This window comes from Gymnodraco acuticeps, unplaced genomic scaffold, assembly GCF_902827175.1.
Source record: "Gymnodraco acuticeps unplaced genomic scaffold, fGymAcu1.1, whole genome shotgun sequence".
Taxonomy (NCBI): Eukaryota; Metazoa; Chordata; class Actinopteri; order Perciformes; family Bathydraconidae; genus Gymnodraco; species Gymnodraco acuticeps.
The window spans coordinates 870,542-895,274 of NW_022989980.1; the positions used below are offsets into that span (position 1 = coordinate 870,542).

The 24,733-nt window shown below is 38.8% G+C and overlaps 1 protein-coding gene across 2 annotated transcripts; it reads left to right on the top strand.

Moving 5' to 3' along the window:
• Nucleotides 1-4,068: 4,068 nt before the first annotated feature.
• xpnpep2 (X-prolyl aminopeptidase (aminopeptidase P) 2, membrane-bound) lies at nt 4,069-17,180 on the top strand. 2 transcript variants are annotated; one of them, XM_034211812.1, is made up of 21 exons: nt 4,069-4,240; nt 4,932-4,989; nt 5,387-5,503; nt 5,595-5,650; nt 6,481-6,593; nt 7,538-7,624; nt 7,783-7,926; nt 9,177-9,278; nt 10,672-10,753; nt 11,385-11,589; nt 12,172-12,261; nt 12,561-12,670; nt 12,838-12,915; nt 13,954-14,025; nt 14,119-14,179; nt 14,378-14,447; nt 14,587-14,691; nt 15,315-15,374; nt 15,483-15,559; nt 15,663-15,752; nt 16,552-17,180. In XM_034211812.1, the coding sequence occupies exons 1-21, from the start codon at nt 4,188-4,190 to the stop codon at nt 16,747-16,749; spliced, it is 2,028 nt and encodes a 675-aa protein (XP_034067703.1). In that variant the 5' UTR covers nt 4,069-4,187; the 3' UTR covers nt 16,750-17,180. The 2 variants fall into 2 exon arrangements, with proteins under 2 accessions (XP_034067703.1, XP_034067701.1); XM_034211810.1 differs by lacking the exons at nt 4,069-4,240; nt 4,932-4,989 and having other exon boundaries at nt 5,395-5,503; nt 5,595-5,659; nt 6,489-6,593; nt 16,552-17,120.
• Nucleotides 17,181-24,733: the final 7,553 nt, after the last annotated feature.

Genomic DNA, 24,733 nt, shown 5'->3' on the forward strand with positions numbered 1-24,733 from the left:
GAGAGGGGACTCCAGAGGGGACTAGAGGAGAGACTAGAGGAGGGACTAGAGGAGGAACTAGAGAAGGGAACTCGAGAGGGGACTCGAGAGGGGAACTAGAGAGGGGACTTGAGGAAGGGACTAGAGATTGGGACTATAGGAGGGACTAAAGAGGGACTAGAGCAGGGACTAGAGGAGGGACTAGAGGAGGGAACTCGTGAGGGAACTGGAGAGGGGACTCAAGAGGGAACTGGAGAGGGGACTCGAGAGGGGACTGGAGAGGGAACTCGAGAAGTGACTAGAGGAGGGACTAGAGATGGGAGTAGGGAATTGACTAGAGGAGGGACTTGAGTAGGGACTAGAGATGGGACTAGAGGAGGGACTCGGGAAGGGACCAGAGAGGGGACTAGAAAAGTGACTAGAGGAGGGACTTGAGAAGAGACTAGAGACGGCACTCGAGAGGTGACTCGAGAGGGGACTTGAGAGGTGACTTGAGAGGGATCTCGAAAGGGGACTCGAGATGGGACTCGAGAGGAGACCTGAGGGAACTGGAGAGGGGACTCGAGAGGGAACTCGAGGTGGGACTAGAGGTGGGACTATAGAGGGACTAGAGAAGGGACTAGAGAAGGGGCCTCGGGAAGGGACCAGAGGAGGGACTAGAGAGGGGACTAAAGGGGGGACTGGAGAAGGGACTAGGGAAGTGACTGAGAGGAGGGGACTTGAGAAAGGAATTGAGACAAGACAAAACACCATAAAGACAGATCATGACAACATCGATTAATGGCAGATGTATGCATTTTAAAATGATACACAGAAATTAGGATGAAATATTATATATACTGTACAGCATTATATTGCTATAAAAATATAAAATAGTTTGAAACTATTTTAAAGTAACAAGTTAATGGTACTGTGTGTTTCAAATAATATCTGGTAGACATTACAAATAAGCTAATTATTCATAAAACACTGTACCCTATGTGCTCTTCTCGTTTTCATTGAGAAGATTAACTGGGCATGTGGAAGAAAGGAGCCATTTTAAATTCAACACAGTCCACCATTTATTTTAGCTTTCATAGACCCCTTTATAACTCCTTAGGATACATTTCAATCTGCACCTAATGAAAGAAGAGGGACGTTTGAAAGGCACAGCTCTGTGATCTCATATTTCTCATGTCTTATTCCAGCACCACAGCGCTGAAGTCTGAAGGTATGCCAGGTTTTGAATTTATGATCAAAGGCAGGGGATCCAAGAGCATTGTAGAGGTGTTGGCTTATGATAAAATATTCACATCAGGTACAGTAGTTGTAATGTCGGTAAAACACAAGCTGTACTGGGTGCCTGCTTCTGGATTAATAAACCAGCAATAACACACTGCTGAGGGGGTTTATCATTTCCGAGCACTGACTAATTGGCCCAGCTTCAGTGCCCAGAGTCATATCTCTTTATACAATAATGATTATGAATCATAATATCGGCACATTTTTGTCGAAAACGTCCAAAAAACAATTTAAATAGTGCTTTACAAAAGGCAGCGCATTAAACACCAACACTTATTAAAGCAAATATAGAACAAGTTTAGTTAGATTCATATACATTACAGAAATAAGATTAAGATTCAGACATTCTTTCTTATTCCCAGAGGGAAAATGTAATTAATGTAAATTAACGGAGAAGTCTGATAACACTTTAAGTATGCTAAATATGAAGCTACAGTCAACATCTGCTTAGCTTAGCATAGAGACTGGAAACAAGGGGAAACGGCTAGCCTGCCTCTACGGTAACACAGTTTTTCACCACAACTTTAAAGTGATAAAAAAAACTTCAGGAAGAGTCCCAAACGTAACCACTCTGTTATTTAGTATGGTTAACTTTACACTGACTTTTGTACAGAATAAACAAACTGGATATCATGTGTTAAGTAGTTTTAGAGGTGAAAGTTGTTGTTACCTTTATATGGGCATAGATATGTCTCATAATTATTTGTGTGAACATAAAAATAATTTGTGTGTAAATATGTGATTTGTAAATGTAAAACAACATCCACAAATGCATTTAAAAGATTTGCAAACTCACAAATACATTTGCAAGTGTAAAACGGATCTGCAAATACGCTAAATATGTTCACAAATTAAAAAAAGATCTGTGAATATCTCTTTAACATTTACACCTTTCGATCAGGCATTTGTGAATCCATTTTGTATTTGTGGACCAAAAAATGCGCTTGCGGATCTCAAATCTCTGTTCACGGATCTCAAATCTCTGTTCGCGGATCGTCTTTTTACACACACGGAATTTTGAGACATATTTTCTGCCGGTCTCGGCTAAAATCTACTCGTGTCACTCGGTTATTTTCGGAAACCACGTGATGGCCCGCTGTTGACGACATTTCTGCATGATTTCAAAGTAAGAGCATGATGGTTTGTTTAATGCTCTGTTTTTTGTATTATAATGAACAGCGGAACGTTAGATGCATTCTTTATCACCATAACCCTGACCTAAATACGGTGCTTTTCTACAGATTACTTTATTACTGCACTGGTAAGGTACAATTAGGCCGATTAATAAGATGTGAAGTGCTTTGTAACTTCGACCCGCTTGACTGAATACACAACAAACAATGAAGAAAGAGTTTTATCTGGGCTGTTTCGCTGCCAGCTGCTCCCCCGGGACCCGAAGTGGCGTATAGCCTGCACTTCAACATCAACGAAAGTGCTCGATATTGCTATATTGAACCAATAACACAAACTACTGTATCACTATAACATGATGATGATGGTGATGGTGATGAAGAATGCATCTAACGTTCCGCTGTTCATTATAATACAAAAAACAGAGCATTAAACAAACCATCATGCTCTTACTTTGAAATTATGCGGAAATGTCGTCAACAGCAGGCCTCACGTGGTTTCCGAAAAATAACCGAGTGACACAGTAGATTTTAGCGAGACAGGCGGAAATATGTCTCAAAATTCCGTGTGTGTAAAAAGACGATCCGCGAACAGAGATTATTGAGATCCGCAAGCGCATTTGGTCCACAAATACAAAATGGTTACAAAATGTTAAAGAGATATTCAACAGATCTTTTTTTAAATTTGTGAACATATTTAGCGTATTTGCAGATCCGTTTTACACTTGCAAATGTATTTGTGAGTTTGCAATATTTTAAATGCATTTGTGGATGTTTGTTTTACATTTACAAATCACATATTTACACACAAATTATTTTTATGTTCACACAAATAATTATGAGACATATCTATGCCCTACCTTTAAGACAGAGCACAGCAAGCTGGTTTCCCCCTGTTTATAATCTTTATGCTAAGCTTGCTATACATTCACGTATAATAGACAGACATGAAGTGCACATCGGACCTTCAGATATGACTCTTAATCTCGAAAGTGAATACCACGTTAATGTCAAACGATCTGTTTAAACCGCGCTAGCATAAAACGACGTCAAACTAATTCCAGGTAAAATAAAAAAGAAGATATTAGCCTATAAAAATGAATACCCCCTCCTTTCCTCAGCCGTCCGCCTCTCCTTTTAGCTAAGTGGCAGAATAACAATTTGGCATGAATGGAAGGATTGAAATAAAATTATATGGAAATACCTGCAGGATTACAAGGCCTCGTCTATAATATGTGGATCTGTAGACACTGCGCATGCATTTATATGCAAATGTGAAAAAATATAGGCGTTCATCTGCACATGTACAGGACTCTCCAGTTCTATTGTGCATTGCATATAAAACAGCCATTGTTGCCATCTCTCACTTCTTATTGGTGCAAATAATTAAGATAACAGCACAAGTGTGTTTTTATTTGATCAAAAACCACATGCAAGATGACCGTGACTCTCCCAGCTGCTGAGTTGCATCATGACACAAAATGAAAAACGTTGAGCAATAAACAGGTGGGGGGTCATTGTAGTTTTGACTCGTATTTTTTAAAGTCAGGAAGCAAATAAATGTGACTGAACTCCAAGATCCACCCCCAAAGCCGCTGCACATTATTACTAGCTGAGGGCCGCAGGGAGAGGAGATAGTGGCGGAGAGGAGGAGGAGGAGGAGGAGAGAAGAAGAGAGAGGGCAGTCATACACTTCCCACCAGAGACACCCACACACACTTTCTCACATAGCTGCATACACGTCGGAGCACCTGCTTTGGCGATCACTCTGTCTGTGGATCTGCTCTCAGCGACGAGATGACTTCTTGTGGCGGGCTGCTGCTGGCTCTCTGTCTGGCTGCACTAACAGGTAAAAAGTTTCTGCTCTGTCCTCACTGGTGTGAGTGTGTGTGTGTGTGTGTGGTGTGTGGTGTGTGTGTGTGTGTGTGTGTGTGTGTGGTGTGTGTGTGTGTGGTGGTGTGTGTGTGTGTGTGGTGTGTTGTGTGTGTGTGTGTGGTGTGTGTGTGTGTGTGGTGTGTGTGTGTTGTGTGTGTGTGTGAAGAAGTCTCTGATGTTTAGCTGTGATGATCAATATTTCTATTTATCAATGACGATGACAGCAAGCTGTGAAGTGGTGAGATGTGTAAAAAGGGATCAATATGCAGTTTTTGATTTTCAATTGAGCTCGTAATGGGGGAATAAAACATTGCCTTCCTTGCTTTTTCTGTGCATGTTAGTTTTCTCATCAGGATTCCTATGATGAGATATGATATATTTTATCAAATCAACTGTGAACAAGGACCGAGGGGGGAACTCCCCACTTGAATTGAACTCCACTCCCTTTATCTAGTGCATAACTCTTATTAGTGTGGTTATTGTGATGATATTGTTATCTTTTGCAAGCTACTTTGACTGATCAGGGGTATTTTTAGGCTTATAAATTCTGAGGTTATAAATTCCATTGATTCCGAAAAACATCCCTCATGATCATGTGCTTTCAGGGCTCACTATTTAGTTTAATTTTCCAAGACATTTCATTGTGCGCTTTGCATTCCAGGAACCACTGCTGTTGCTTGCTGCGTACGAGCGGACTGAGAGGAACTGCTCCGCCTCGCCTCCTGTGAGTGAATAGAGGCTCTTTGATTGAAAGAAACATTAGAATACAGATATTACATTATACAATTGACTTCAGAGAACATCATTTTCCATGGGACATGTTGCACAAGTTTTATAAAGTTACAGATAATGATTACTGCATGCAGGACAGTTAATGATTACAATGGGAGATACAGGAACTGATTAATCAGCAGTTCTGCAGGCTTTAATTGCTTTTCACACTCTGTCTTTCTCTCTCTTTGTTGTTTTGACTGTGTGGTTGTGTGTGGTGTGTGTGTGTGTGTGGTGTGTGTGTGTGTGTGTGTGTGTGTGTGTGTGTGTGTGTGTGTGGTGTGTGTGTGTGGTGTGTGGTGTGTGTGTGTGTGTGTGTGTGTGTGTGTGTGTGTGTGTGTGTTGGCCAGTACCGTACCCTCCCCAGCACAGCAGTTATACCACTCTTCGGCTTCAGGAATTACGAGTGCAAATGCTTTCTCCAGAATATCTCTGCCTACATTATTCCTGGCACTGACTCTCACCTGGTACAATCTGCTGTCCGTCATAATTAACTCCTTTGGGATTTAAAATGTGTGTGTGTGGGTGGTGAGATGCTAACCTCTGTTTCTCTGTCAGAGTGAGTATAGTGCACCACGTGATGCCAGGATGGCCTTCATGACCGGCTTTAACAGGCTCCGCAGGTACAAATCCCTTTCTGCCTCTTCTTTCCTTTTTTTCTCCTTGTCCTTATCTTCCTCTTCCTCCCCCCCTCCTCCTCCCCTCCTCCTCCTCCCCCTCCTCCTCCTCCTCCTCCCCCCTCCTCCTCCTCCTCCTCCTCCTCCTCCTCCTCCTCCTCCTCCTCCCCTCCTCCTCCCTCCTCCTCCTCCTCCTCCTCCTCCTCTTCCCCATGACTCAACTCCCCATGTCTGAGTGCCGCGGTCACGCAGCTCCTCTACTTTCATCCCACATCCTCACCATTGAGCCATTTTTCTTTTAATTGTATCGCTCGCTGCATCTTTTCATTCGTCTGAACTCTCCGATCTTCACCATTAAATGAGAAGATGTATTTGCACGCAATAATGCAGAACGATTTCATGATTGTACATATTTGTGCACTCAGCTGTTGCACGCATTAAAACATAGGAAGACGGATGATATTTCAGTAAAGTGTTCTTTACGCCAGGCCAAAGATATGCCAGACTGCTCAAAGAAAAATCACTTTTTCTGGGTGTCCATTAAGAATAAGACCAACATTAGATTTTGGGATCTACTCAGCTGTCACTACTTAAGTGCATGTATCCCATGTTTGGGTACAGCAGTGGAATGATAATATAAGCCCTGATTATACTGTGTTTCTACCACACATCTCCTCAGGGTTTCTCCTTCCTGTGTCTCTTCACATGCCTGCATTTTTCAACATTAGCTAGCACATCAAACATTGTTCTAAATCAAATCGGGCATCACGAGTTGTTTTGAGTTCACTGTCAATATTCCTCTGGATAACGCAGCTGCTGTTTTGCCTCTCTGCAGGCACTGCTGTGGTCACTCAGACAAAAGCAACTCTGTGGACAGACAGCCGCTACTGGGTGCAAGCTGAGAGACAGATGGACTGCAACTGGGATCTGGAAATTGATGGTGGGCAATCGTATTGTGACTACTTGTTATGACACACATCCAACGGTGGTTTTGATGATATTGTCTCAAAATAACTCCTGACAAAAGCTGCACGCATTATCAAAGGATTTATAAGATAGAAATAGCTCAACAAAGGAACAGTCCCAGCATGGTTTGTCTTGCACATTTATTTAATACTGAACAATTGTGCTGATGTTCACACATTTGGATACAGTGGGGCAACTTTGTATTTTAGGACTTTTACAGGCACCTATTGTAGTCAAGGGTTTGCACAGTGGCAAAAAGAGCTCAATAAAACATATACGCTGTGTAGAGAAACACGCTGCAAATAGAAACACTGCAAGTGAGAACATAAAATATATTTCTTTGTGGAAATTCATAATTATTTGGATTGTATTGGATATATTGGCTACATCTTTAGCATTTACCACATTTATTTACATTAATATATGTGGTAGAATTCTTTATTCCTATACTACGCAATTATCGTAGCCAAAATATTTTTCATTAACGATATTATGATGTGATCTACAGACGTTTTGAAAATAATAATCATAATGTTAAGAATTTGTACTTGACTTTGTTTATTGTGCGTTTTGTCTCTTTTTTGACAAATAAATTACATTTAAAATACAAATGTAGGGAGTTGAGAGTATCTTACTATAACTAACAAAGCATATATAGAGTATAAATAATATTATTTTAAAAATATTGTGAACAACCCTTAATAACATAGTATAAATGTTATCTGAAAGAAAATAATAAAATAATTAGATTGATAGAGTCAATAAAGTATATTAGTTTTCACATGTTATAACAAATAAATTCTCTGCTGATCTAATTGGCAAACCCAAACATTTTTGAGCACAGATGAATAAACTGCATTTATTCTGTCACATCCTGTTGAGTCATCTTGAACTTGTGTCATGTGTGATGTTCCCCAGTGTCTGTCCGCAGCGTGGCAGAGTGGCTGATCTCCGAGGTCCCACCGGGCGGCTACATCGGCTTTGATCCCTTCCTCTTCTCCCTCAGTGAGTCTCCGTCCTCCTGTCAGTCCAGATTAACATCGATAAAGTGCTCGCCAGAGTAGATGGAAAATGATCGATGGAGCCTCCAGACGCCACGCGGACTGTTTACTCATCATTGATTCGGCTCAGTTTGTGTAATCATCTGCAATTTCCTCCATTAGAAACGCAGGGGGACTACAGTGTGTTCCTGGAGTCGACCAATCGCAGCCTCATGTCTGTCCCCGTTAACCTGGTCGACCAAGTGTGGACAGACAGGCCACCCATCCCACCTGGCAACCTCACCCGCCTGCCCGACAGAGTCATAAGTAGGTCTAGTCTAGTGCTATACACACACACACACACACACAACACACACACACACACACCACACACACACACACACACACACACACACACACACACACACACACACACACACACACACACACACACACACACACACACACACACACACACACACACACACACACCACACACACACCCGGCAGTCTGCCTGTGAGGTGCCCCTTATCTATGTGCTGATAAATACCTGCAAACTGGACTGAAATGCAATAAGCGGCTCCACAAACATAGCCATAAAGAGTCTCTTCATGATTTTATGGCTGCCTTAAAGATCAAATACCAACTTTGAGAGAATAGAAAAGCCTCGGAGCAGGAAGTTGTCTGGAAGCCCGTTATCCGTATTAGTCTTTATGGTGGGAGAACAGACAAATGGAGAGTGTATCATAAACCTAATGGTCTCTGTGTGTGTGTGTGTGTGTGTGTGTGTGTGTGTGTGTGGTGTGTGTGTGTGTGTGTGTGTGTGTGTGTGTGTGTGTGTGGTGTGTGTGTGTGTGTTGTGTGTGGTTGTGTGTGTGTGTGTGTGTGTGTGTGTGTGTGTGTGTGTGTTATGGTGTGTTGAGTTTTAGGTGAGTCTGGGTATGAAAGCATGCACTCACACGGTACTTGGCATTGTGGGTAGAGTCCCTCAAGTGATGAGAATTTTGCACACGACATGAAGAGAAAAGGACAAAGTTAATGGAAATTCAATAATGTGTGTTTGCACTTAGCAGAAGTCTCTTTTATAGATAAAACTACTATTCACAACTTTAGGAAAACTCTAGGAGAAGTTGAGTTTCATAACTGTTGTTCAATTTAAATAAAAATAAAAAACGAATTATATAAACATGGTGAAGTTAAGAGTTGCACGGATTTTTTGTATGAACAATGGGTCTAATTTGTAATGTGAAATGTGTTGTCTACTTGTTCTGTTAGAAGCAATGTAGCGTCTCTCAGTTAATTGTTTTGAATTTGAGCTCCCAACTTTACCATTTGTTTCTTCAATATCACCACACTCATCAAACTCATTAAATTCAGCAAATCTTTTCATTTGAATTCGATGCTGAGGACTGAATCAATACATTTATATAAAATGCTTTGCAATGAAGCAGCAAGCTGGATTCAAATGATGTCTCTCCCTACTGATTAAGATCATGGTGAAGATACCTAATAAAACTCAATATCTGTCACAAAATGGCATCAAGTGTTAACTGTCATGTTGAATGTGTGTTTTCAGAAAGGTCCTGGGAGATGAAAGTGGAGCACATACGGAATCAGATAAGAGAAAATCCATACGAGCCGACAGCTCTTCTGCTGTCCGCACTGGATGAAACAGCCTGTGAGTAACTCTTAACTTCCTCCATGAAGCTCTTAATAAATCATGTTGCTGATTTGGAAAAACGAATACTAAACCACACCAGCATTATTCACTGAAAAACACAAAAACATGAGAATTTTGCATTATTTATTTATTCGTTCTTAAGCCTTCAAAATTCCCATTAATTAGAAATATCTTCTTCTAGGGGAATCCTTGTCAAGACGGCAGAAAGAACAGCTTCACGTAAAAAACAATTTTCACTTGTTGGAACACGATACCAGCTTCATCACACACTCCACATCAAGGATTTTCAAAACAGCAACATATTTCCTTCTGGTCAATTTGCATGAGACCTTTAAAGGTTTTCTAAGAACAGTACCTCCATGACCTCGGGCATACTAAGAGAACACAGTTTTACAAAGCTCAGGGGAAACCATGGGGACATCAAATAATCTATTTTGCAGATCTTTAGTGCTGGTATAAATATGATTAGGATGTTTGCTTAGAATAGCAACATGTGCAGTTTGTATAGCCCCTGGGTAAACATGCAGTATTGTTCATCACCACCAAAGAAACATCATTTGATCTCCGCTCAAGACAATTATATGAATAGTTTTTAAATGTATTTACAACTGCAGAGCTACATCTCACATTTAAAATCATTGCAAAAACAACAACATGTGTGATTATTTAAAAAACGATGTGTATGACAATCCCCTAAGAGAATGCACAACACAAAGGAGAAGCAAAAATGTTAAATAACATAAATTATAACCAGTAATGAATCCTATATTATGTAACTATGTAATAGTTGGGAGATACAATATTAGGATATATAACAATAAAACAGGATACCTTTTTACAGTGCATAACATTTTCAGAAATGGCTGAAAAGTAATCCCAAATGTCTTATTTATTTTTAGTCCACCAAGCGGCTGCAGGGTCCTTTATAGCTGCTTCTTTTTACTAAAGCCTCAGGACAGATCTGAAAAACACAGTTTACACCAAAATAAAATGGCAGGGGACACAAAGCTCAAATGCAAAAACAGCTTTTAGATTAAATTGGAGCCCGAGGAGCTGCATATTATACTGAGAATCTGGTAAAAAACTTAAAAACTTAATGACAGAAATATAGAGAATAGACTACAGATATTTGTTGAAGAACAGGGAGTTTTTCAGAAACATCTTATAAATCATGAGGAGTACTGCTGAGCGTCAGACCTCTCCTGACTTCTGATTTCAGAATTAGCGAGTCTGTTTTCAATGACAGGGACACAGAAGAAGTCACGTCTGTGAGACAGAAACACTTGATATAAACGGCGTGCCTCGGCTCAGGTGGAAGTAGTCGATGATTTAAATGAATGCACAAGCTGCTGCTCACAGTCGGCGGTGGTGTGTCTGTTTTGATTTCTAGGGCTGTTCAATCTGCGCGGCAACGACATCCCATACAATCCCTTCTTCTACTCCTACACACTGCTTACAATGGATGAGATCTGGTAAATTAATTATTCTGGGATTAAATGTGTGAAACTGTAGCATTCATTTCAAATTGTCTTTCTTATGTCTTTATGACTCCCATGACATTTAAGAGGATTTGAGGACTGTAGCACCAAATAGTGTAGCTATTTTAAATGTAATGACATTTGCACTGATTTAAAATGTAATAAAGCACAATGATGTTATAAAATATCATGACTAATATTATTATAATATTTTCACTGATGATGTAATAATACCATATTACATTATTGGGAATTTATATTGACGATGTCTAATCTATTATCTACCCTTTTCTAATGAACGAACATTGAACTACGACCAATCAAATGTGTTTCATTTTCCATTGATAATGATTTTAGTTCAATGCATCTCCAACAAAAAAAAACTCATCTTTTGCCATCTGTTGTACATTTAAAATGACAAAAAGCCTAGAGTTTACATTTCCAAACATGATGTTACATTATCAGTCAGGACGTTTTATTACGTGATTTGTCAAGTCAATGGGTTTTATTATATATTTTTTCAGGTTAAGTGCAAATATTAGATTATCAATAAATGATACCATCATTCAAACAATAACCTATCTTTTTATGAACCACTCTCCCTTCGTCCATGCACTTCTTCCAGGCTCTTTCTCCACACAGAGAGAGTAACAGAGGAACTGAAGGTGTACCTGAACGCCGCCTCATGTAGCGGGCCCCTCTGTGTGCAACTGAAAAGCTACGACTCTGTCCGAGAGCACCTGCAGACGTACGTGGATCAGCCTGGGGTTAAAGTGTGGATCGGCACAGAGTACACAAACTACGCACTTTATGAGATCATTACACCAGAGGTGGGCAGACATTTTATTATATTTACTGTACTGCATACTTTCCTTCTCTCTTAGTGGTATATTACTGTATGATCTTAAGATATACTCTGTGTACATACAGTTTCATTATCTTTTGTATTGCCTTAGTCTGCGAGCACTCGTTTGCTGCTGCCCGGTATATTTATAATGAGTTGTACATATTTACAGCTTTGTATATATATTATTCAAGAAATTGATGTAATGACTGTTTTTAATGTGAAAGCGGCCACTCATTGTGAAAAAAAACAAAGCTCCCTAAAATGTACCTTGCTTTGTGCTCTATTTTACTCAAAAAGGAACCATTATTTATTCCAGAGAGGCATTTCCACATGTGACAAAAAGGCTTTACAGTAACAGAATAAACTTGTTCCCTCATACAGTAATAGCAAAAATCTATGCAGGGTTCTTAAGTCAACTTACACAAAAATAATTAAAACTGGGACTTTCTACAAAGGTAAAAAAGCTCCACCCTGTTTTTAACGAGAGGTCCGGGTTTCTCCAATATGAATAATACTAAGAAATATATTTCCTTGTATTAATGATGATGTTTTTTTCATCATGAAGGAGAAGCTGATGACAAGCACCTACTCTCCTGTGTTGACGACGAAAGCTGTGAAAGATGAAACTGAGCAGCGTATCTTGAGAGATGCTCACGTGAGTCACCTTCACACATCCTGTTTATACACAACCACACACATGTACATGCACACATGAGCACAAATATAGCTCATATCTGTGCTCCTATGTGTGTGACTTCATTGTCAGACTGTTGGGACTTTTATGAATCGTTTTCATCAAGAGATTGAACACTTCAGCGAACACAGGCCCTGAAACATTTATTAGCTTGTCCATAGGTGTCTGAACAACTTTGCAACATGTCGTGTGACTCAGTCCGTGTGTGTTGAGCTGTTATGGTATTGTAGGATGTTGAGCCTCTGCTGGTCGTTGTGCAGGTGAGGGATGCAGTCGCAGTCGTCCAGCTGCTGATGTGGCTGGAGAAGGCGGTGCCGGAGGGGAAGGAGACCGAGCTGACTGCTGCAGCATACGTCAATAAATGTCGCTCGTGAGTGCACACGAGATGGAAGAAAGCTGTATTTCAGTCAGAATATCAGTTTTGTGGAGCCTGGAAAACATAGTATAAAGGGACGAAGAAGAGAGATATAGTGACAATCCAATCTCAGTCATGTTCAATAATTTTAAAATACAACTAATAATAATATATTTTCACAGCAAACAGAAAGACAGCAGAGGCCCGAGCTTTGAGACTATCTCTGCAAGCGGACCCAATGCTGCACTTGCCCATTACAGGTAAGATGTAATCATTTCTGCTTACTGACTTCTTCTTTTTCATTGATATCAAAGAAATATATTATATTATCTCTAGTTTGCCTTTAGCTTGCAGCATTCATTACTGAAAATACGTTTTTTCAGAACATACAATATAGGTTTTAATTTAGAGGTGCTATACATTCATGAGAGGGAGCATTTTGGTGGCCTGGGAGTTTAATAATTTGATTGCCATTATAAGAGAAATGTATCAAATCCTTTACTTAATTCAAAGTAAAAAATATCACACTTAAAATACTCAATCACAGATAAAAATCCTAAATGTTACTTGTAAAAGTACAGAATAATGAGTCAAATGAACTTAAAGTATAGTGGTAATTATTTGTACATATATTTGTATTATTAATAGGAAATATTATATAGAAGTATTGTAAAAAGTAACCAGTATAATAAATGTAGTGGAGTACACTGATTTTAAATGCCATTTTCTTAATCTCTTTCATTTTTTGTAAAGCACTTTGAATTGCCTTGTGTTGAAAAGTGCTATATAAATAAACTTGCCTTGCCTTGCCTTGCCTTGCCTTGCCTTGCCTTGCCTTGCCTTGCCTTGCCTTGCCTTGCCTTGCCTTGCCTTGCCTTGCCTTGCCTTGCCTTGCCTTGCCTTGCCTTGCCTTGCCTTGCCTTGCCTTGCCTTGCCTTGCCTTGCCTTGCCTTGCCTTGCCTTGCCTTGCCTTGCCTTGCCTTGCCTTGCCTTGCCTTGCCTTGCCTTGCCTTGCCTTGCCTTGCCTTGCCTTGCCTTGCCTACAAAGTAGCCAATGTAAATATTCAAGTAAAGTGCAAGTGCATCACATTTGTACTTAGGTATATTACCTGAGTAAGTGTTACTTTCCTTTAATGATAATCACAATGAGTGTCATCCCCCCTCTTCAAGTTGATCTACATCCATCATAAAATGCTCTGCAGTAATGTTAAACTTTACAAACACAGATCCTTGAGGTTTACCACAACTACCACCTGCAGTGCTGCTTTCATTTCCTGTTTTTCTGTTATTTCCTGCAGCCCTTCAGAAGAAACCAGCAGGAGGCTGACAGTTGATGAGATGTACCTGGTGGACTCCGGCGGCCAGTACCTGTGAGTAAAAACACTCTGTGCCCACACACTCTCCAGTTTCACATCACAGCTTGTGCATTTCAAATGAGTCATCATGTCTGTCGTTACTCTCAGAGACGGGACCACTGACATCACGCGGACCGTTCACTGGGGAACCCCCACAGCCATGCAGAAGGTAACACGTTGGATATCATACTGAAAAAAAAAAGATTTAGTTTTTTATTTAGGATTTTTTTACTAGCCAACACTTTTTGATGTAACATTTGGCCGTAAAAGCCTTTGCAGTAATGTTTATTCACAAATATATATATCATCCAAATGATTCCTTTAAAATCCCATTTTCCTCTCATCAATCATATGTCTCGCTCTGCAGGAGGCCTTCACTCGAGTGCTCATGGGAAACATTGAGATATCTCGAACCATCTTTCCCTCAGGGACACGAGGTGGGAATAAAAAAAAATGAAACCTTAAATTCTAGTGTCACCACTAGAGAGCCCCATTTCTTCACAGTTTGATCAACATTTTGTAAACATTTTCCTGCAAGGTCATTGAACTCTGTGTGTGGCTTTTGTTTACCATCAGGTGTAAACATGGAGATGCTCGGTCGCCGTGCATTGTGGGAGGTGGGCCTGAACTACGGGCATGGCACAGGCCACGGTGTTGGAAACTTCTTTGGAGTTCATGAGTGTATGCTTTCCTTTTTTTTTTTCACTTGTTTTCCGTTTTTGATTTATTGAGTACAGTGATTTGTCTGATCGACAGTTCAAATAATTTTGACAGTGGTTACAGTAATATAAAACCAAGAGAAGCAGCATTCTATCACACTAGAGAAAATTACTTTAATGATACATTTATTTTTTATTGCTGATCAATCAAATGATCGATTCAACAGGCATTGTTGCAGATTTCTGTATGTGTGAGCTTTTTCTGAAAATTGCCAATTCTTAAAGGTTAAAGCAAATACAGAAATGGACATTGCATTTAAAACCCTAACTAAGTAATGAAAAAAATGTAAAATGTTATACATTATCAAGATAAAATACAACACTACTGCCTGAAAAAATAAATCAAAAAATACATTAGTCATTTAAAAAATATCTATTGGACATATATTCCTGAAAAAGAAAGTACAAAACAAAACGACAACACTATACAACATTTAAATAGACACAATTAAATCTCAATTCAGGTAATGCTCACTAACTGCAGGAACATATGCAACAATAATGTCCACAAAGGTTTTTCTTAAGATTTGTTTTTACCTAGGTTTCTGTTTTTTTTAATAATGTATTGTTGTGATATTTTTTCAGGGCCGGTTGGCTTTCAGAGTAACAACATTCCCTTTAGAATCGGCATGTTCACGTCTATTGGTGAGTTAATATTACTTGTTTTTAAATACATATATATCCATTACATATAACACAACATAGTGATTAATCTATAGGAAATGCAGACAAATTCAAAGGATTTGCTTTCAGAACCTGGATATTATAAGGAGAATGACTTCGGGATCCGGATTGAAGATGTTGTTGTGATCAAACCAGCAAAAACAAAGGTAGACACACAACAGAGCTTTGTTGATAATCAACAGTTATTTAAAGGATTCCCTTTTTTAATGTCAAGGTATTCTCTATGTGAATATCCATTTCTTCCCTAAGTATGGTCATAACTACCTGACCTTTGAGACGGTGTCACTGGTCCCATACGACAGAAAGCTGATTGACACCTCACTTCTCAGCTCAGAACAGGTAAGACATTACGTTGGATCGATGGAAATTAAACTATCTGTATGAACTGGATATTGAGAAATTAATGGAGTTCAACATTATTTCTTTAAAAAAAGGAGGTACTAAAAAATGCGTACCCAACTTACTGTAAAATAATGCCCAGTTAGAAGCAATAATGTAAGTGGACTTCCCCAGAGATATGAACAGTTTCCTGTTTTAATTTGTAAATACATCAGAGTGTGACATCAACCGAGGCTTTCGATTTCCTGCTCTCTGAGTGCAGGTTTCCTCTTAAAATCCCCCCTTTACACTTCAGTTCAAAGCTTCTCCACAGCTCAGAGATTCTGTAAGAAAACAAAACCACGTGTGAAATTAACTTCTATGTTTATCTTTCCATTTAAGGTGTAAACATAAGACATGGTTTCTGAAGCATTATTATTGTATTTGCAGTTACAAAATGTTTTTTAATACAAAGAAAGTTGGTTTTGGGCTTATTTTCAAAAATGTAATCTTTTTGTAATAGTTCACATCAACCAATTACTAAATTCATTTACTCCAACACTATACTTGGATACACTGTTGAAATACTTGTAGTTAACTAGAGTATTTCCATTTTATCTCAAGTCAACTATATTTGCTTTTTCTACCATTGTTGGCAAAGTAATGATATTTTATTTAGTATTTTTGATGAGGGGACAAAATCACAGAACAGGACAAAAGTGGTTGTGTTATTAACTGTTTGCTTGTTTTCTCACATACATACAGTTTACATCTCTAGTCTTGTTTTCTGACTTTCATTGAGTGTTTTCTCTTGCTTCAGCTTCAGTGGCTGAATAATTACTACGAGACAATCAGGAAGCTGTTGGGCGCTGAGCTGGACAATCAGGGACTTCATGAGGAGAAGAAGTGGATGCTCAAACACACAGAGGCCTTCATGGAGTCTGGATCTTCTGCGTCTGTCTGCTCCTCCTCTCTGACTCTCATCGCCCTGGCCGTCACTCTCCACAACATCATCTAATCTTCATCTCTCTTGCACATTAACAGCAGACTGGCACACTAATGTTACCCATATGCAGGCTCTATTGAGCCGCTAAACCAGGTCGAGAGATGCACTGTAATTTATAATTTCATTTAAATTAAAGGATATATTTGTTTGACGGTTTAATTCATTGTAAATTGTTGATATTGTGGTGTTTTTAAAGTTTGAAATTATATTCTGTGTAATTTTTTTTAGGTTTTTGATGTTTTGTTTATAATCTGGACATTCGTATGACCAGTTGATATAATTTATATTGTTATTAAAGTAAGACTCTTTCAAACAAAGGTGTGGACAAAAGTCATAATTCGGATGACCTGGCTTTGACTTTAGTCAGATGTGTACAGACTTGTATTTTCATGGATTTATTTTACAAAAAGTATAGGCCTAGGAGATACAATTAGATAAATGTCGACAATCTACATCAGCACAATTATGGGATTAGTTTTGTATCATAAAGATAAAGCAACACTTTTTCAGAATAAAGCAAAACTATGAGTTTAAAAGAGAAAAAAAACTAAGTCAAGCAAAATAAAATTAATTTCAAAAATAAAACTATAAATTGCAAACAAATCATTTGTGTAATCATGTAAACTATAAGTATTTTTTCTTTGTTTTAACATAGATTTTTGTTTGCAGTTCTTGTTTCTTCTTTCTCAATGATCAGACTTTTGCTCTCGCTGCAGCTCTCTCGTTTGCGCTCCCTCAATTTTTTGTTTGAGATTTTGACACAAACATCCCAGGTGGGCGGGACTTTCAGGGGTGTGTCCCCATTGGCTACTCAGCGTTTGAGTGACAGCCCACTACACCACAGATCATACAGTGCAACTCATGCAGCAAACTCCGGAGTCCACTCGGCCACGTTAGTGTCGGTGTCTCCTGGGGGGTTTTCATGAACATATCGGACTTATCTTATGGATTGCAGTGCATTATACTTGTGATGTGTAGTTCATACTTTATTCCAACTTTAAATATTTTAATACCTGAACACACTGCTGCTGTTAAATAATTTCCCAATTTGGGATTGATAAAGTGTCTGTCTATTTATTTTATAGATTAAAAAAACACATCTATGTATTTTTAAGCTAAAGGTGATACACAATATAAACGGTATACTATTATTTTTTAAAGACATGTTACATTTCAAAAGCATATATTGCTATGTTTAGGACAAACAATTAAAGACTGCTTTAGAGCTGAAGCATTCATACACAATGGATACAACCGGTGTTGTTTCATTCTATATCCTGTGAGAAAATTATATACATTTAGCATTACAAATTCGACATACTATTCCTAGCCTGAGGAAGATATGAATAATCAACAGATTTGAATGGAATCTCTAACATTTTCATGTAGAATAAAGACAAAAGAGTGATTATATAAATTACATTTATTGAAATTTGAACCAGAAGATGAAGTCTCAAAGAATGTTTTAAATAAAAGGGCATAAAACAAAAAGGTGGATAATAGTAAAATCTATTAAATGTATATGTAAAGACATTTGGTCAAATTAAATGACACTGAGCCAGTGATAACAGTAACGCCAGCGTGGATGAAGCTGGTGCAGTTCTTTCTTCATGCCCCCCCTCCGTGCTGTCCCCTCAGAGGAAGTGGGAACACGGGATAAGACTCTGGACGCCACGCTGTCTCAATGATCCACACTGTTAATATGAGAGGAAAATAAATGTTTTAGGAAATGAAAAATATGAAGTTAACAAATAAAACACAGCTCATGGACGGTAGGTTTTCCTACAAAGTTAACTCAGCCTCCATTGATTTCCATATCAAATTAGCGTGTAAATAAAATAAGCTATCATGGCTTATACTTGCATATCTAAACAGAATCATGAAAACCTGTTGGTAGAGTCAGGCACACGAGTCTGTTTGAGTGTGTGCGCCGGTGTCTGAACGCTCACTCACTGCTAGCTATGTAGCTAACTGTTAGGCTACTTAGCTTGCATTGTTATGGATCTAAAGGTAGCAAAAGCTAACTTTCATAGCACAGCTTTACTTCTCACTTAACACAATAAAGAAACAGACCGTATAGCACAAACAACACAAATGATCAATACTTACATATATTTTCACTTGAAGTATTATAATAATTGAAATGCTGGTTCTTCTGTCCATGCTCAGCTAGCTACCGCACTGTACAATCGCTGGAGGACTGGGCTGTCACTCAAAAACTGAGTAGCCAATGGGGACGCACCCCTGAAAGTCCCGCCCACCTGGGAGGTTTGTGTCAGAATCTCAAACAAAAGATGAGGGAGCGCAAAAGAGAGAGCTGCAGCGAGAGCAAAAGTCTGATCATTGAAAAAGAAGAAACAAGAACTGCAAACAAAAACGTATGTTAAAACAAAGAAAAAAGACTTATAGTTTACATGATTACACAAATGATTTGTTTGCAACTTATAGTTTTATTTTTGAAATGTATTTTATTTTGCTTGACTCAGTTTTTTTTTCTTTTAAACTCATAGTTTTGCTTTATTCTGAAAAAGTGTTGCTTTATCTTTATGATACAAAACTAATACCATACACAATGCCCAAAGAGTACTGTATGAAAAGTGTTCAAGGGATCAACTCTTGTTGGTAGGCCTACCTGACAAGGCTGCCGGTACTTAGAATCAAGCAGCCAATCATATTGTGGGGGCAGGAGGGAAAGGTGCGTTTGATATTCACACCAGCAGAACGTTACAATGATACACGCCTGTGACACCTGTCGCTTTAATTTTATAGACTCTTTGTTTACTTAAAAAAGCACACGGCAATGTGCAAAACATTGAGATAAATGATCCCAGGTAGACACTCAAAAACCGCCAACTTTGTTCAACTCTTAAAGGGCACATAAAGTGCGGTACGTAGAGGCTTACATATCAGCTAGCTAAGAGCTAACGTTAGCCACAGAGTTGTTGGTTTGCCAAGTAACTTGTAGCATAAACAAAAAATGTTTAGGCTACAGACTTTGTGGGAAAAAAAGATTTGTATTATAATTATTAATGTATTTCATAATTTGTCCCTGTTTTTTGTAAGTAATATATTTATATCAGGGTTGCCAACTCTCACGCATCTGGCGTGTAACACACGCTTTCACTCTCAATCTCACGCTCTCACGCTGCCCAAACTATTCTCACGCCAAAAACAAGATGAACCGGCGATCGTTTTTGGTTGGTTATTTACAATGTTGAGTTGACAGCTGCTCAAGCTGTCGATTCGCTCCCTCCCCGCCCCCACCACTCTTAACGTTAACAGACAGCAGAGCAGTGGGAGACGGTTGGTTAATCCCCGACCCGTATTGCGCATGCGCAGATCTAAGATCCAGTAGAAATGATAACAAGTAAAAGTCTACTGCTTATTGTTCTACTAGGCCAAAATATAGTAAAAGAGTGTGAGAGTGCGTTAATTAATATATTTGACAGTTTGGAGTAAGTCTGTAGATTTATTTGTGTGTGTGTGTTTCATGTAGGCCAGGGGTGCCCAACCAGTCGATCGCGGGGAGATTCCCAGTCGATCGCGAGATGTGTCTAAAATAGAACAACAATATTCTGTTTTATCGTTAATGTCTTGTAACATAATCTTCCTGTGCCAGAATAATGCACTTGAACGCTTCAAAGCTTTGTGATTGGCCGGCGTGACCCCATGTGTCGGGGCGTGGCTGGTGGGCAGTGGGCACTATTTCGCTGACGTTGTCCGTGTCAACAGGAGTGACAGTCCGCACACACACAAGACCGCAATTATGGCTGAAGCAAAAAAGCCCAAAATATATAATTTTCACTCCGAGTGGGAGGATGATTATTTTTGTATCTATTCCAATTCAAAGTCCATCTGTCTCATCTGCAATGCGAGTGTTGCTTTATCGAAGAAGGGTAATTTAGGAGCGGCATTTAAAAACAGTGCACAAACGCTCCGAGACGGAATTCCCTCCTAATTCTGCCCTACGCTCCAAAAGGGGAGGGGCCTGAGAGGACAACTAAATGCACAGCAGTCCATTTTCACCAGGCCCAACAACAAGAGCAAGGCTGCTACCATAGCATCTTATCGTGTCAGTCACGTTCTTGAGAAACACATGAAGTCTTTCAAAGACGGCGAAGTTGTGAAAGAAGCATTCCTGGAGGCTGCGACGCGCTTTTTGGGGACAGTAAAAATAACAGTAGCATTTCAACAGGTTTTTGATATAATAAAAACACAAGTTTGATACCGTTATTAATCAGCTGTAAGTTTTAGTTTGTCTGAACGTATTCATTATAATTATTGTACAAAATGGTATAAGAATGCAAACATTAAGATCTGATCTGTTTAAATTGATTATAGTCTATTATCAATTCAGGTTAAGAAACTAGTGTTGCTTGCATCCTATTTTAAAGGCATTTCTTTTGATATTCTACTAAAATGCAACAAAAAAAGGGTTTGATTCTATTAATTTTGTCTTTTTTATTGCACTTTGGCTGCAGATTCCTGTGTAGCTTCAGATCTGAGTTGTCTTATTAGTAAGCCTAATGTATACTTTTGTAGCAACACTATTTTTATATAATGGCAAAGAAAGGGTTCAGAGTATTTTCTTGTTTTCCTGTGTCATATGTGGCAGCACTGTTCAATGTTACTTGAAAACATTACCCACTGTAGTGACGTGTGAATAAACTCCAACTCCGTATCAACAACACTGTTGTGTAACTTCAGTTAAATACTTGTATGTGTGTAGATTAGAAAGAGGTAAAATAAAGGATCTGCAGTATTTTATGAAGTATTAATCGTACAAAGGTCAGTTTTATACAAGTAGCAGTGTGTATTTACCTGGTAGTAGGCTGTCAGTAATGGCTACGCCTCTCTATTTGGACTGGTAGATCTCGGCAGACTGGCAACTTTAAAAGTAGCTCTCGGTTCAAAAAAGGTTGGGCACCCCTGATGTAGGCTATAGGCCTCTCACGATAATTAATTTTGTTGGATACATTTTCCCGGAAATTATTGCGATAAACGATAATATTGTCGGCACCGTTGTATGACCATTTTAGACCACTGACATAATGATAATATATAATAATAATTCAAGTACATCCTGTCAAACTGCTAGTCACATACAAATGGGAATGTATCGAGGTCAGAAAAGTTATGGAGTTCATTTTTATTTATCCTACGATAAGTCATTTAATTGCTTATTGCGACAGGCCTATGCACACAATAAAACAGTGGAAACAAACATGTGTTTGACTTTCATTAGTGAATGAAACTGTGTGCCCTTTATAGTCTGTGTCCAATATTGTGTATTCGTATATATATCCTATATATATGCTAAGGTCCCGCTACTGACACGATAGCAGTCATTTAGTGCGCATACAGTATGTGTAATTAAACCCATGATATCAAAATCTCACTCCAGCCAGGTACCCAAAGTTGGCAACCCTGCTATATAGGCTACTCCTCCAAACTTCCTAAACTTCATTATGCTGCACACAATGTGTCACCACCTGTTTGAAGTATTTGTACTAAGCTAAGTTAGCCGGCTACAAGTGGTATAGTAACTTCATTTTAAAGACTGCAGTCGCTAAAAGCCACTGGTTCTTTCTGATTAAGAAATGTTTTCGTTATTAATATATTTTTAATATAACGACAACCTAAAACAAAACAAACATGAAAACTCGTAAAAACAGCTGTGAGCAAATCCTGTGGTTTTACTTCTACATGTAAAGTGCTAATACAGGCAGAAGACTAGTTGCCTAGCAGCAACTAGCAACAAGGTGTGAATGTGCAGAGCCCTGCATCTGCATCCTCCTGTCAAACAGCTCTGAAAGCTCATGCAGAAACCCTAGACTCAGAAAGTTGGACAGTTTACAGTAAAAGTAATATTCCTCCCTATTCATTCGGGTCTGTGGTAAAGAGGCCCTGAAAAAGAGGAACAACATGTACTGTATGAGATCATTGTTCTCTGTGAACAGAAGTCGCTTCTGCTGTGTTTTGTTGTTGTGCAGTACATTTCAACATCTTTACATGTGGTAATCTCAAGGCTTAAGTACGTTATTCACTTATTAAATGTGCCCTGTAAAGTTGCTTGTAAACAGCATGTTAACATTCACTGTTACTCACCTTGATGAGTGCATGTACTTCCTCTCCTCATATAGGATGTGCAAAGCTAAATATTTGAAATACTGTATTTACATCTGCCTTTGCTGTCAAAGCTTGGCTAGTGGTCATGAACTCCATCGGGTTCCTCTTTACCTTTTCAAGTGCAATATTAGATTGGTTTTGTGTAGTTTACATCCACAAGTCAAGTTTTATAAGTTAGTTATATTGTTGAAATAAAACCAAATATTACAAATACTCATCCATCCAAGAACCAGTAGTGAACAAGTGAAACTATTAACACTACATTGTAACAGGCAATATTTTAGTATTTACTTCACTACATGTATGTGTCAGCAGTAGTTACTTTATATATATATATATATATATATATATATATTAGGGCCGGGACTTTAACGCGTTAATTAAGATTAATTAATTACACAAAAATTAACGCGTTAAAAAAATTAACGCATTTTAATCGCACTTATTTTTGCACCGCGGAACGTTTCTCACTGGATGAGTTTCAGGCGTACCGATTATACTGGAGCACCAACTAACGTTCATGACTTCAGACAACAACAAACTACAGTGAACAACAGTGGGATATGTTTTTTTTTAAACGGACGGATGGAAGCGTCGATAAGAGCACGGTTGTGTGCAAATTATGAAAAAAGGAATTCGCATATCACCGCAGCACATCAAGCCTCAAGTATCACCTCAATGCAAAACATATAGCAGCTAGCGTGGAAGCTAGCGTGGACGTTAGCCTCTTTTATCGCGTTCACACCAAAAAGAGCCGGTACTAAAATTAGTTCATGAGAACCTTTTTACCCCCACGAAAGTCCCTGCTAGAGAGCAGAGAGCTGCTAGAGAGCAGGGACTTTCGCACGGCTCTCTTGTGAGAAAAGAGCTATATTTCTGATTGGCTGGGCGGATTGCAAACCACGCCCCGTAAAACTCCCAAAAAGTGTTGTGAATTTTATTATCCTCGCATTAGCATTATTAGCATTAGCCCAGCGAAGAAACGCAGAGAGACTAATTTATGGCAACACAAAATAAAACATGGGAGCGGTGGAGATGAGGAGGTGTCGGCGTTCTGGCGATTTACTCGGAAGGCTGCTGGGACTCCCAGCAGCTTCTACTGAAGCCAGTCCCCAACTCCGGGGACTTTGGGCGGCAGTATACGCCGTGAAGTGGTTTGCGGCCTGCCAGTAAACCCAAAGCAGAAGAAGAAGAAGTGACGTCAGCGGCTTCATTTGCCTAATCCATCCCCAAATTCAAAGAGTCCTCATGAACTAAGTTCTCATGAACCATTGTGGGAAAAGTACTGCGGTGTGAATGCGCCTAATGGTATACTAAAATCCATGTGAAAAAAATTGCTTCTCACTGTTCTCAGGTCAAATATTTATATGTGATTAAAAATGCGATTAATTTCGATTAATTAATTACAAAGCCTCTAATTAATTAGATTAATTTTTTTAATCGAGTCCCGGCCCTAATATATATATATTTGACATTTACATATGATCATTTTATTAGCATTGAATTCATTGTACTGTATACAATTACCCAACAATATAGAAAATAGTATGATTTAAGGTCTGCTTTAACAAACTACAACAACAAAAATCTGCTCACAATGCGTCATAATAATAAAATATATATCATATAACAAGTAATGGTATTTTAACATTGTGAAAGGGCATATTCTGCATAATGATACTTTTGCCTTTTAATATTTTTTGTATATTTTTCTGATAATAGTTAAGAGAAGTAACATTTGAAATGCTTTATTTTTCTGTGTCTTTAGTGTAGAATCGCTATCCGAGTTCTTCTTCCACCACTACCTGTGAGGTTTCAGGTAACCACAGTGTAGATCAAAATCTGCTGCTTATTGTTTTTGTCGACC

Coding starts and splice junctions, on each gene's coding strand:
- xpnpep2 (XM_034211812.1), top strand. CDS start 4,188: ATGACTTCTTGTGGCGGGCTGCTGCTGGCTCTCTGTCTGGCTGCACTA. Junction 12,916..13,953: donor GCTGCACTTGCCCATTACAG/GTAAGATGTAAT, acceptor TATTTCCTGCAG/CCCTTCAGAAGAAACCAGCA. Junction 15,560..15,662: donor TCAAACCAGCAAAAACAAAG/GTAGACACACAA, acceptor TTCTTCCCTAAG/TATGGTCATAACTACCTGAC.